We start from the raw sequence: 14495 nt of genomic DNA on the forward strand, positions 1-14495 counted from the left end.
AAAGTTGAGGGGATGGAGTGATACCAATTGTTGGACAGAATTTTGTAACATATTTCCTTGTAATGTATGTTTTCCATAATGACTACGTTACCACCTTTATCAGATGGTTTCATTGCAATGTTGTTATTGTTCTGTAGGGCGCATAGCGCTCATGTTCCATAGAGGACAAATTGTCACTGTAAATCTGATCATAGGAGAGGTTCTTGATGTCTCTCAATGTAAATCTGATCATAGGAGAGGTTCTTGATGTCTTTCAATGTAAATCTGATCATAGGAGAGGTTCTTGATGTCTTTCAATGTAAATCTGATCATAGGAGAGGTTCTTGATGTCTTTCAATGTAAATCTGATCATAGGAGAGGTTCTTCATGTCTTTCAATGTAACTCTGATCATAGGAGAGGTTCTTGATGTCTCTCAATGTAAATCTGATCATAGGAGAGGTTCTTCATGTCTTTCAATGTAAATCTGATCATAGGAGAGGTTCTTGATGTCTTTCAATGTTTGTATAAGGAATATAGCAATGCTAGGATAATTGCTCAAAGGTGGAAACTTTGAGGATGGATTTTTAAATAGAGTCAAGGAATCGAATGGTGATTGGTCTGAATCCCACAATAGTGAGTCCAGATCGAGTTGATCAATAAGATCCCTGGGTTGGCTTTCTTCCAGCAGGAGCATCAAATCTCTGAGGGCTTTGAAATCTCTGCTGGAGTATTGCGACCAATCAAAAGATTCAGTGGCATGACCGGATGAACACATCTTAGTGAACGTTTTCTGGCAAAAATCTGTAAATCCTTAACTAATTCAAACTCATCTGTATTTTGAAGTGGACAGAAGCTTAGTCCACAAGAGATTTTCTTCAAATTGGGTCAAGGCATATGAGGACAAATTGACAATATGTAAAGTAGAGGTCAAGTTGGGGTCAGGTAATGTTCTATCCCCCGGCCCGATCTCCCCCTTCGGGTCCTAAAAAAATCAGAATGTGACTGGCATGTGCCAAAAGGAAGAAATCTATACTACGGTGCTGGATGAGTCTGACAAAGAAGATTCAGACTCACCTGCTATTGCACCCTCTACAAGAGAGGGTCATGTGATAGGACTTCATGACTCACTCATGTGTTCTCCTGTAAGGATACGGGGCGAGTATCCAGAGAACGGTTTTTATTTTTCTATTATGGTTTCTTTTAAGGTGACCTTGTCCCCTGTTCGGAGTAGAATACATTTGAAGAGAGGAGGAGGAGTCAGAGTCCAATGGTGTATTATTGAAATGTGATACTTCTAAGGTGTCCTGTGTAGTGTGGTGATAGCGCCTCCTCTGGAGGTTCATGTTCTAAGGTGTCCTGTGTAGTGTGGTGATAGCGCCTCCTTTGGAGGTTCATGTTCTAAGGTGTCCTGTGTGGTGTGGTGATAGGGCCTCCTCTGGAGGTTCATGTTCTAAGGTGTCCTGTGTAGTGTGGTGATAGTGCCTCCTCTGGAGGTTCATGTTCTAAGGTGTCCTGTGTAGTGTGGTGATAGCGCCTCCTCTGGAGGTTCATGTTCTAAGGTGACCTGTGTAGTGTGGTGATAGCGCCTCCTCTGGAGGTTCATGTTCTAAGGTGTCCTGTGTAGTGTGGTGATAGCGCCTCCTCTGGAGGTTCATGTTCTCAGGTGTCCTGTGTAGTGTGGTGATAGCGCCTCCTCTGGAGGTTCATGTTCTAAGGTGTCCTGTGTAGTGTGGTGATAGCGCCTCCTCTGGAGGTTCATGTTCTAAGGTGTCCTGTGTGGTGTGGTGATAGCGCCTCCTCTGGAGGTTCATGTTCTAAGGTGCCCTGTGTAGTGTGGCGATAGCGCCTCCTCTGGAGGTTCGTGTATTGAGGGATAGTCCACCTGTATGCTTTCCCTTCCAAAAACAGTTTTATCTCCCCAAAATGTGTTCTTTTTTGTTGATATGTGTTTGTACAAATCTGCTAGGCCTTCCCTAAGTTTCCTCTCCAAATCAGAATACAATGAATGTGTTGTGAATGCAGATAACAATCTCTCTGCACCTCCAACATCCTTCTCCAATGATAACATCTGTTCATTATATTCCGGAGCCACCGGACATCATTTGCTGTGAGCATGATTGTAGGCTTTCCTCCCGTTCCCTCTTGAATTCCTCACTTATTTTTTCAATGTTGGGAAAGATCTGGATCCTCCACCCAAGTGGGTTGATCTTTTCTCGGGCATACTTATCGAATGTTTTAATAAGCCAAAAAAATGCTGATTTCTTTTCCAAGAGCTTTCCCAACCTCAAAAACAGCGAATACATTTCTGTTTCAGTTTGTTCCTTCTGGGTAAAGTCCGCCTGATAAGAAGACATGAAATGTAGCCATTCTTGACCCCGGAACTCACTGATATTGATGGATCCACAATCCCATTCCAACAAATGTAACACTTCAGTGGCAGAGGATGTGCCCTGTACAGAGGAAAACATGTAAATAATATTCTTTGTAATGTGTAAACGATGATCGCGTTCCTTCATTTTTATATTTAATAAAAGCTCTTTTCTTATTATCTATCGCTTTTGTAACTTTGGCCGTAAGCCACATAGGTTGGATTTTTAGCCTTTTATACTTGTTGCCCATGGGAATATATTTTGCAGTGTGGTCACATACAGTCTTTTTGAAGAACTCCCATTTCTGTGTTGTGTTGATCAATGCCAATATTTCCTCCCAGTCTAAGTCTTGGAGAGCAGATCTCAGCCTTGGAAAATTAGCTCTCTTAAAGTTGAGCATTTTTATTTTTCCCATATGTGCTCTCTATTTACAGCTAACAATAAATGAAATCATGTTATGGTCACTGCTACCCAGATGTTCTTTTATATGGACATTCGTAATAAGCTCTGCGTGGGTGGAGATGACCAGGTCCAGCAGAGCTTCATTCCTAGTTGGGGCCTCTATGAACTGGACCATAAAATTGTCCTGCAATAGATTTATACATTTTTGCCCTTTAACTGTTCCTGCAGTACCATTACTCCAGTCAGTTTCTGGGTAGTTACCATCCCCCATTATTATCACTGTCCCAGCCCTTGCAGCCCTTTCCATCTGTGGGAGGAGCTGAGTCTCCACCTCCTCATTAACACTGGGAGGCCTATAACAAACTACAATGATTACCTTTGTAGTACCGCCCCCCATGTGCAGTTCCACCCCTAATACTTCAGCCTCATCACACTCTCCATCATCTAGGTCCTCTTTCACACTCGCTCTGAGATCACTTCTCACATAGAGACAGACACCACCACCTTTCCTATTTCCCCCGTCTCTCCGAAAGAGAACCTAGCCAGGAATATGAATGGCCCAGTCATGTGAGGAATGAAGCCAAGATTCAGCAATACCAATTCAATCCTAGTTCTCTTCATGCACCAGACCTTCCAACTCACCTATTGTGCTGGACACACTTCTGGCATTGGGGAACAAACACTTTCATTCACCAACACCTTGTCCATTCACCGACACCTTGTTCATTCACCGACACCTCGTTCATTCACTGACACCTTGTCCATTCACTGACACCTTGCTTATTCACTGACACCTTGACCATTCACCGACACCTTGTCCATTCACCGACACCTTGTCCATTCACCAAAGCCTTTGTTCATTCTCTGACACCTTGTTCACACGGATTTTATGTATTTTTTATTTTCATACAAATGGTACCAATTCCACTGGTTGTTTGTAACATGGGAACCTTCTTACCATCTGCCATAGCCCTCCCCCCATCTTTCCCCATTCCTCCCCCCAATAAGTACTGACCCGTCTGATCTGTCTACCCCGTTATAATCAAATTCTCCCTCCCCATCCATCCTAGTTTATATACTCCTCCAACCTTCCCATAAACACCTCCCACAGCACAGCTTCCATTTAGGTGCAAACCATCTCTAGTATATAGGCTGCACCCCAATGATAAGTCAGCCCAGTGCTCTAGGTCAGGACTCCATTGTTATTCTTCTCCTGCTATCAATGGCCAACCCGGTCCCATACTTCATCCATGGCTTTGGGGGCCTCTGATCTCCTTATGAACTGTTTCTTCCATGATGAAGATCAGCCATGGAGTATATCTGAGGTGTATATCAGGGTGTGCTTCTTAAACACGAGAGCTGGGATGTCCAGCAACATTCATCTAGAAGACATTTCCCGCACTCAAGGCACTAATACACCGCTAGGGCTGTGTGGGGCCCCTGATGTACAGGAAGAAAGGACTTAAAGACTTAAGTGAAGAACATTTCCCTCACTAAGGACAGGAAAGTGGCTTCTCCCCAGTGTGAGATCTCTGATGTTTGTATAGATGGGGCTTCTGTGAAAAACATTTCCCGCACTCAGGACAGGAATATGGCTTTTCCAAATTGTGACATCTCTGATGTCTTTGTAGATTCGACTTATCTGAAAAACATTTTCCACACTCAGGACAGGAATATGGCTTTACCCCCGTGTGAGATCTCTGATGTCTGTAAAAACTGGACTCATATGAAAAATATTTTCCGCACTCAGGACAGGAAATTGGCTTCTCGCCCGTGTGAGATCTCTGATGTCTGTAAAGATCAGACTGCTGTGAAAAACATTTCCCACACTCAGGACAGGAATACGGCTTCTCCCCTGTGTGAGATCTTTGATGTTTGTACAGATTGGACATCTGTGAAAAACATTTCCCGCACTCAGAACAGGAATATGGCTCTTCCCCCGTGTGCGATCTCAGATGTGTGTTAAGATTGGACTTACGTGAAAAACATTTCCCACACTCAGAACAGGAATACAGCTTCTCCCCTGTGTGAGATTTCTGATGTGTGGAAAGATGGGACTTCATTAAAAAACATTTCCCGCACTCAGGACAGGAATACGGCTTCTCCCCTGTGTGAGATCTCTGATGTCTGTGCAGACGGAACTTCACTGAAAAACATTTCCCGCACTCAAGACAGGAATATGGCTTCTTGTGAGATCTCTGATGTGTGTGAAAACTGGACTTCTCTGAAAAACATTTCCCACACTTAGGACAGGAATATGGCTTTTCTCCCGTGTGAGATTTCTGATGTGCGGAAAGATGGTACTTCATTGAAAAACATTTCCCGCACTCAGGACAGGAATATGGCTTCTCCCCTGTGTGAGATCTCTGATGTCTGTGAAGACCAAACTTCACTGAAAAACATTTCCCGCACTCAGAACAGGAATACGGCTTTTTGTGAGATCTCTGATGTGTGTGAAAACTGGACTTCTCTGAAAAACATTTCCCACACTCAGGACAGGAATATGGCTTCTCCCCCATGTGAGATCTCTGATGTCTACAAAGATGGGACTTATGTGAAAAACATTTCCCACACTCAGTACAGGAATATGGCTTCTCCCCCGTGTGAGATCTCTGATGTCTGTGCAGACGGAACTTCACTGAAAAACATTTCCCGCACTCAGAACAGGAATACGGTTTCTCTCCCGTGTGAGATCTTTTATGAACATTAAGATGGTATTTAGAACAAAAACCTTTCCCGCACTCAGTACAAGAGAACCTCTTCTGGCCGGCCTGGTCCCACACAGTCTGAGGTTCCTCAGGATACGAGGAATCCGATGGTCCATCTACACTGGGTGGTGCCGGATGGACATTGGAGGGAGCCGGGTTTTCTCTTGGACTATACGGTGTGATGTCCTCATCTTCTACTTTCCAGTCTGGAGACAAAGTGAGACAATCCTCGGAGGTTTTCCTCATCTCCCGGCCATGGACTAAAATACAAAGACAAAGAGAATTACTAGACAGGAGCTGATTGGTTCCCCCAAACTAGGACTCCGCCCACATCAGGCAGCTTGGTCTCTGAGGAGCTTACAATTCCACCCTCAAGGGAACTAGGAAATGGCTCCTCTGATCTCCTACCAGGTCATTTCTTTATTCATGGACCTTAGTCAGAGAGTGAGGAAACAACCAGAACTGTCTTTTATAGGAGGGACAGTGATGAGGGGATTATAGGACGAGGGTCCCCACCCCCTCTATCACTCATCGCCATCTTCCCAACACAAGAAGTACTGCACTTCCTTATTTACTCCATGATTTAGTCATGAAGAACAGCGGGGCTGAGCCCCACCAGAGGTCAGAGAGTGAGGATGGGGGGAGAACAACCAAGATGAAGACTGGACTGATCCTGAAGACCACCATCATTGGGTTATTGACTCCTCCCTCATTATCATTTTCTGTTTAAGGGTCCAAAGTTGGAGGATGTTATCACATTATTATCACCATGTAAAAGTCTGTGCTCCAATCACATCATCCGATATAAAATATCCAGCTGGGAGGAAATGGGGGGAACAAAAGAGAATCCATAATATGTGTATATATTGCAGTGGGGGAGGGGGGAGAGCAGAAGTCAGGAGTATGTAATGTACAACATAGAGTATATAGTGCAGGGATCAGGAGTATATAATGTACAACAGAGAGTATATAGTGCAGGGGTCAGGAGTATGTAATGTACAACATAGAGTATATAGTGCAGGGGTCAGGAGTATGTAATGTACAACATAGAGTATATAGTGCAGGGGTCAGGAATATGTAATGTACAACATAGAGTATATAGTGCAGGGGTCAGGAGTATGTAATGTACAACATAGAGTATATAGTGCAGGGGTCAGGAGTATGTAATGTACAACATAGAGTATATAGTGCAGGGGTCAGGAGTATGTAATCTACAACAGAGAGTATATAGTGCAGGGGTCAGGAGTATGTAATGTACAACATAGAGTATATAGTGCAGGGGTCAGGAGTATGTAATGTACAACATAGAGTATATAGTGCAGGGGTCAGGACTCATAATATTGGTATTCAGCAAACCATAGAAGTTTAAATGTTTACTGTAGACAAGTTGCAGAGGTCCAACACCGCTGCCTTTCCTGGGACTGCACTCAGTGACTTGTAACTCTTAGAGGATTGTTCTGTCAGAGATCTTACTAGACCCGGGCATGGGGAAAAAGACTCAAAGCACATGTCCCAGGTGCCCAGGTATAGTAACATCTATGGTGAAAATGAACATTTTGCTGCCAGCTGAACCCCAGAACCTCCATAAATCCAGTCTAGAGACATAAATTGTGTCTGCAGCACAGAGAAGGAAGATTATCCGAGAGAAATCCAGGAATACAGGACGGGGAACACAGCTCAGGAAAGTGACCAGGGGATTACAGGCTGATATCACCCAGTCCCCGCCCTACTCTGGACCAATCAGTGAGCAGTATGGGTGGAGGAATGGATTTAGTGTTCATGACCCACCTGTGCTGATCTCTGTAGGAGTGTCCTCCTCTATAAATGTCCCCGTTATTCCATCCTCCTCCATAGACTGCTGATCATCCCTCACATACGCCTCTTCTTCTTCTGCTTTCACCTCAAATTCTATATCGATTGGATCTCCACTCTAAATCAAGGAAATGAGAGAAAATATCATCTGTAAAATATAAGATTTATGATTGTGACATCACACACACAATCCACACATTGTCTCCCTTCACAGAAGCAGATCACATGTGATATGTGGGTACATTTCCCCTAAATACCGCATGCCATCCTGAAACTGTCCATTTCCTATCCCGTGTTGCGGTATTGACCACAAACACTGAACACGCTCAGTAAATACCGCATGAACAGGCGTTACATTCACAGAAGGAAATAAAGAATGAAATGCATGCGTTCATTAATTAGTGGTGGAGACATGCGGCATTCAGGAAATGTGTACTGCTTGGTAAAGAGTGGGCGGCCGCTGGCATCCTTAACAACCAGTAAACAACATGGTTGTTAGGGAGCGAGCGTCTGCCATGTCCTAACCAACCGATAAATCGGAAAAAAAGAATTACTGGCAATGAAATATTAAGAAAATGGTGTGGGATCCCCCCCTTTGGGGATCTAGTATGAATTTTGAGGGGGACCCCTTGCCAAAATGAAAGAAATACATACCAGACCCCTTTCTGAGCATGCAGCTCAGGAAAGGGGGGACGAGCAAGTGACCCCCCTCCTGAAACATACCAGGTCATGTGCCCTTATCAAGTACCATGATTGGATCATCGATGGTTCTACATCAGGGGGATATTTTTCTTTATTTTTGTCTTGTCAAAAATTACTTCCAGTTTTTGTTTACACTATATGTTTTTGGTGAATGAATAGGGGTACAATGTACTCTATACTCATTCACATTGTGGGGGGGGCTGGGATCTGGGGGCCTCCTTGTTAAAGATGGCTTCCAGATTCCAATAAGTCCCCCACCCACAGTCCCCCAAAACCACTGCCCAGGGTTGTGAAGAAGGGACCCTTGTCCCCATTGACATGGGTACAATGTGCTTTTGGGAGGGTAGAGCGCCCTTGCCCTGAAGCACCCACCCCATGTTGAGAATATGTGGCCTGGTTTGGTTCAGGAGGAAGGTGGGCACTCACTAAGGGTCTGCTATTGATTTTGGAGGGGAACCCACGCCTTTATTTTTATTATTTTGGCATCGGGGTTCCCCTCAAAACCCATACCAGACCTGTCACAGCTGTCAGCGGGGAACCTGGCGGCCATCCGCTCCTTGTTTACTGGTTGTTGGGTACACTGGCGGCTGCCCTCTCCTTAACAACAAGCTATTTACAAGTGTTGCTATGGACACCAGTGGTAAATTCCCCGCAGGCTTCACTACTAAAAAACAGAATGCAGCATCTTACTACATACTGGGATACGGGAAGATCCCGCTTTGTGATTGGAGCCCATAGTCTCTACAAGTCCATGTTCTAGATTCTCCATCCACCAACCTTATAATAGTGAGGGATGGTGTGACCTTCCTGTGTGGAATCCCAGGAATACAGAGGACGGGGACATCTCTCTGGTGGGTTCCTGGTATTAGGTGGCTCCATCATCTCCTTGTGTCCTTCTGAAAACTCCTCCATCACTCCATACTCCTCATCCTCCTCTTTATACTCTTCTTTAACATCAATATTATCATCCCCGAGGATTCCACTCTGAAAGATATAATAAAACATTCATTGTAACAAACATGCTGTGTATAAATCACAACTACCAATAATTGTCATCATCTACCTGATGATGGTGAGGGATGGTGTGACCTTCCTGTGTGGAATCCCGGGAATACAGAGGACGGGGACATCTCTCTGGTGGGTTCCCATGACTGGATCCATCTGTAGGAAACACACACACTGACTGAATCCATTGTTTCTATGTGTTTATCAGATGATGGGGGATCTAGGTGGATCCTCCGTACTGCTCTCTCCTTTACAATAAAGTCTCCTCTTACCCGGTGATGTGAGGGGCGGCTGATTGTCCATCATGACGTCCTTGTAGAGATCCTTGTGTCCTTCTAAATACTCCCACTCCTCCATGGAGAAATAGACAGTGACACCCTGACACCTTATAGGAACCTGACACACACAATGATACAGTCACCATCCAGACACATCCCTTGTCTGTTACTGGAGAATGTCCCAGAATTCCCGGCACCGCTCACCTCTCCTGTCAGCAGCTCAGTGATCTCTCTGGTGACTTCTAGAATCTTCTTCTTCTTTCTCTCTTCTATCAGGGAGGGAGGTGGAGGCAATGTGATGTCATATGATCTCCAGACTTCACAGGAGGAAAACTCTACATCTGAACACAAAGAGTCACATCAAATGATATTCCCAGAATCCTCCTCACCTCTCCATTCAGGTCTCCATTTTATTAAAGCCCCACTTCAGGTTGAGCTATAATTCCCCCCCACAGGACCCCCACACTACGCAGGGTATAGGCTTGTTGCAGCATTCTGATGTCATTACATACAACGCAGGACCAACAGTCCCACTTTACATGTGAGGATACCAAGGGACCCCCACATCCTAAGAGGATCAGAAAAAAGTCAGATGGAGCGACATTGGGAGGAGGAGCTGTGAGGTCAGTGTGATGTCATAGGATTCTCTGACTCTGGATGGAGGGACATTGGGAGGAGGGGCTGTGAGGTCAGTGTGATGTCATAGGACATATAGACTCTGGATGGAGGGACATTTGGATGGGGAGATTTGAGGGGTCCTCTATATGAGGCTCCCATGCAAACCAAATCCTTGTTCCTGGGTGCGTCCTACCTCTCCTAAACTGAAGAGTGACCTTTGACCTTTACCATCCAGAAATCTGTCCGGAATCTGTGGAAGTAAGCTGTCATGTGATCAGGTGACGTGCGGAGGAACGGAGTGTAAATAGCAGACAATTGTCTCCAGAGCCCCTAATGGTGGGGATGGATTTGGCGGCGTGCTGGTGCCAAGTTTCCTCCCCCCAGGGTCACTGCAGGTGTGGAGAAAAGCTGTGTAAGAGGATATGGAGGAGAGATGAGGAGGAGATCCAGGAATCAGGAGAAAGGTCAGGGCAAGCAACAGACGAGCGCATCCAAGAGACCAAGCCGGGGTCACTACACAGAAAATCAATCCAAGGAAACAACAGGCAGGACGAGGAATAGCAAGAAGGAGCTGAGAGACAAATGAGAATATTGCTCAGCCAATGGGAGATGATCTCAGCATGACTTCCATCATGAAGGAGATGAGGGGGAGGGGAGGAAGTCACTGAAGGTGACCATAGATCCATGGAAATTCAGCTGGTTCAGCTGGGATCGCTCACATTTCCATCCATGTGTGGCCACTGCCGGATAAAAGCCACTCCCCCCGCGGCTGCAGCCAATAGCTTCAGTGCTGATCTGTGTATTCTGAGAGCAGAGGAGCCCCCCATTGTCAGAATACAAGAGTGCAGTGGGGAGGATTCCCCCATCCACCTCCAATGTGTGGATGGGGGAATCCCTTCAGTTTTCATGGTCATCCCGCTGGCTGAACGATAAAACTGAACCATGTAGGCCAGCTTTGGGAGCAAATATATTATCATCAAATCCTCCCCCTGAAGGCGTTAATCTGGGTTCCCACACTATATATGTGTGTATCATCATCTGCTGGAGATAAAAGACATCACAATGACTATGGAGGAAGAGGACGGACATGACTATGGAGGAAGAGGACGGACATGACTATGAAGGAAGAGGACGGACATGACGGGAAGTTACTAGGTGTAAATAGGAAATAACATCTTATTACCTCCTCTGCTGCCACTTCTAGCAACGTCTCCTCTCTACTTCCTGCCTGTACCTGACATCACATCCTGTCTGTACCTGACATCACTTCCTGTCTTCAATAGAGACTTCCTTTCTGGGTAGAAGTGAGATCCCCACCTTGTGGAAATCAGAGGAACTGCAGCCCCGAGAAGCGTCTGGTAGTGTGACCCCGGCCTTGTGCTGGGTGTGTATGGACTGTAGATCCTTATAGAGGGGTCACCTCCACTCCCACCAAGGGGGACAGAAATATGTGACTGCTCGGGGAGGGATTTTGTCATCTTTGATTTTGCAGTAAAATGTAATTGCAGATTTAGTCCTGTCACATATCTGTTATATGGATACAAGGAACCCCAGATGAGAAATGGCTCCTGATCCCCATATTACATCAGATTTTTTATTTTGGTGGGCATCAGATTTCATGATTGACATTAATGTACAGCATAGGACATTTCTGATAATTCTTTTTCTTTACAATTTCTCTTTTTCTGAGTGAATAGAGGTATAGAGGAAGAGACCCTTAACCTTGTCCCCCCCGGCAAGTCCTCATCTCAATGTTGAGGGTATGTCACCTGGTATGGTCCAAGAAGGAGGAAATACATCCCCTCCCCACCTGTTTCATGGCCTGGCCATGCTCAGATAAGGGTTTGGTATGGAATGTTGGCAGAACCTTCTGGAACAGCTCAGATACTCTCTGTAAGGTGACCATAGACATGGAGGACACCAGCAATGGTTGGGATGTAACATCCCCTGTAAAGGTGGCATGATATGACAGATATTCCTGGAATTCAATGTTCAGTATTACAGATACAGTGTTCTCTTCATTTAGTGGTCAGTAGAAGACAAATGGTCACAATATAAAAATCTGAATAGTCGGCTCTGGAGTGTGAAGATTGGAGGAATGAACACCTAGATGGCAATAATGATCTGACATTCCTGTAGACATAGATACGGATGAATGATCTGTCACCTCACTGAGCCTCAAAGGAAATATTTTGATGTGCTGACTACGACCCCAGTGGGGAGAAGAGATTTGTGCACATTGGGCTCCTCACTGGCTGAAAAGGATTGTCCTTCTTATATAAAATGGTATGTGTCAGGAGTACAGAATCCCAGAGGGGCCCCAACATGGTTCTATGGGGTCTGCTCATGACAGCCGTGCTGTGAATGAATATGTTGTAATCAGACTTAAGCAATGGTGTTGGAAATCACATCGCCAACCCAGATACCAGAAACGTTGGGTCCATATCTATCTATCTACACACAAATCTATCTCTCAACCCCCCACCTCACCCCCTCGGTCTCCGCCCGAATCACACACCTACTGAGTGACATATCAGACTGGATGTCACTCCACTTCCTTAAACTGAACCTCTCCAAAACCGAGTTTCTTGTCTTCCCCCCAGCCCGGACCCCACCCCCCATTGACTTCTCCATCACATCCAACAATGTCACCATCAAACCTGCCCTGCAGGCCAGAGTACTTGGTGTCATTCTGGACTCCAACCTATCCTTCCAGCCCCAAGTCCAATCTTTAACAAACTTGTGCAGACTCCACCTCCGCAACATCGCCAAAATCCGCACGTTCCTAACCCCAGAAACCACTAAACAGTTCATCCACTCCCTCATCATATCACGACTCGACTACTGCAACTCCCTCCTCACTGGCCTGCCTCGCCGCTGGCTATCCCCGCTTCAGTCCATCCTGAATACGGATGCCAGACTCATTCACCTTTCTAATGGCTGCATCTCCACCACCCCCCTCTGCCAATCCCTCCACTGGCTTCCACCCCCCTCTGCCAATCCCTCCACTGGCCTCCGCTCAGTGTCCGCCACCCCCCTCTGCCAATCCCTCCACTGGCTTCCGATTGCGCAACGGATCAAATTTAAAATCCTAACACTGACGTACAAAGCCATCCACCATACTGCCCCGAACTACATCACCGACCTAATATCCAAGTACCGCCCAACACGCACACTCCGCTCCTCACAAGACCTCCTTCTCTCTAGTTCCCTGGTCTCCTCCTCCCATGCCCGCCTCCAGGACTTCTCCAGGGTGTCACCCATCCTCTGGAACTCCGTGCCCCAACCCATCAGATTATCACCTACTCTCCTCTTCTTTAGGCGCACCCTGAAAACCCACCTCTTCAGATAAGCCTACACCACCCCCTCCTAACTTGCTGACCTCCTCCACTCTTCCTACCACTCCATCCCCCACAGCTATCTCCTCCTGTGCCACCATCCCCTCCCTCCTAGATTGTAAGCTCCAAGGAGCAGGGCCCTCGATCCCCTCATGTTTTGCATTGTATTGGTATTGTTCTGTCACATGTTCTGTCCCCCTTTGTAATGTACAGCGCTGAGCGAACTATTGGAGCTTTATAAATACTGTATAATAATAATAATATAGCCCATGGCACCTTCAGAAGACAGAACCAACCCCAGGACTGAGGAGGGAACACCCCCCAGAGGTGATTGGACAGGGTTAGAGCCCACATATTATCTCTATAAATTAGGAAGCATGAGATATGGACTTGGTCTCCTGTGTTCTCATCTGTGACTATACCGTCTACAAGAAGATGAAGAGTCTCACTACGTAATCAGCCCATTCTTCATATTTTATTCTGTGTGTCACCCCAATGGGCTCGTTCACAAGGATAGAGTGGCCCCAACCCTACTCTATGTGAACGAGCCCATTGGGGTGAAACATATTTCGGGAGTTTGGTTTATCAGGAGATCATGTGTATGGAGTTATTTCATCATCAACAGAATGAAATATCAAGAGGGAGCTAATTACAGAGTGCAGCTGATGAGAATCCTTCATGTGACAAGTCACCCCCAGGTTCAACTATGGCCCCAGGCAGAGACAATAATATCAATAGTTTTTGTTATTCTTAAGAAAGATGTAATCCTCGGGACATTGCTGCTGAGTTATGGAGGGTTTTATAGGCTGATTGCCATCATATGGATTAGATTGGATAACCCAGGTCTGTAACTTCCCCACTAAGGATAATTAATGGGCAAATGTTACAAGAAAACATTCAAAAAGCTGAACTCATAGCACAAGACCATGTTCAGGGAGACATTTCTCTGGGCTGCAGTTCCTCTGAGCTCCACAAGGTGATGTTCTCGCCTATACACAAACAGGAAGACAATATGGAAGACAGGAAGTGATGTCAGGTACAGACAGGAAATTCCATGAGGTAGGTGGCAGCAGAGGAGGTAATGAGATGTGATTTTTTATTTACACCCAGTAATCCTCCGTCATGTCCGTCCTCTTCCTCCATAGTCACGTCTGTCCTCGTCCTCCATAGTCACATCCGTCCTCATCCTCCATAGTCACGTCCGTCCTCTTCCTCCATAGTCACGTCCGTCCTCATCCTCCATAGTCATGCCTGTCCTCTTCCTCCATAGTCACGTCCGTCCT

The 14495-nt window shown here is 45.8% G+C and overlaps 1 protein-coding gene across 1 annotated transcript in view; it reads right to left on the bottom strand.

Annotated features, from left to right (window-relative positions):
- Positions 1–3757: 3757 nt before the first annotated feature.
- Positions 3758–14495, bottom strand: part of LOC149437784 (uncharacterized) — an 82274-nt gene continuing 71536 nt past the window's right edge. The window contains exons 5-6 of the mRNA XM_089660607.1: positions 5285–5438; positions 3758–4876 (exon numbers count right to left, since the gene is read on the bottom strand). Of these exons, the coding sequence (XP_089516733.1) occupies positions 4245–4876; positions 5285–5438 (786 nt within the window). The 3' untranslated portion in view covers positions 3758–4244. The remainder of the gene's footprint in view (positions 4877–5284; positions 5439–14495) is intronic.

This window comes from Staurois parvus, unplaced genomic scaffold, assembly GCF_062004578.1.
Source record: "Staurois parvus isolate SC_StPar_1 unplaced genomic scaffold, SC_StPar_1.0 ptg001254l, whole genome shotgun sequence".
Classification (NCBI taxonomy): Eukaryota; Metazoa; Chordata; class Amphibia; order Anura; family Ranidae; genus Staurois; species Staurois parvus.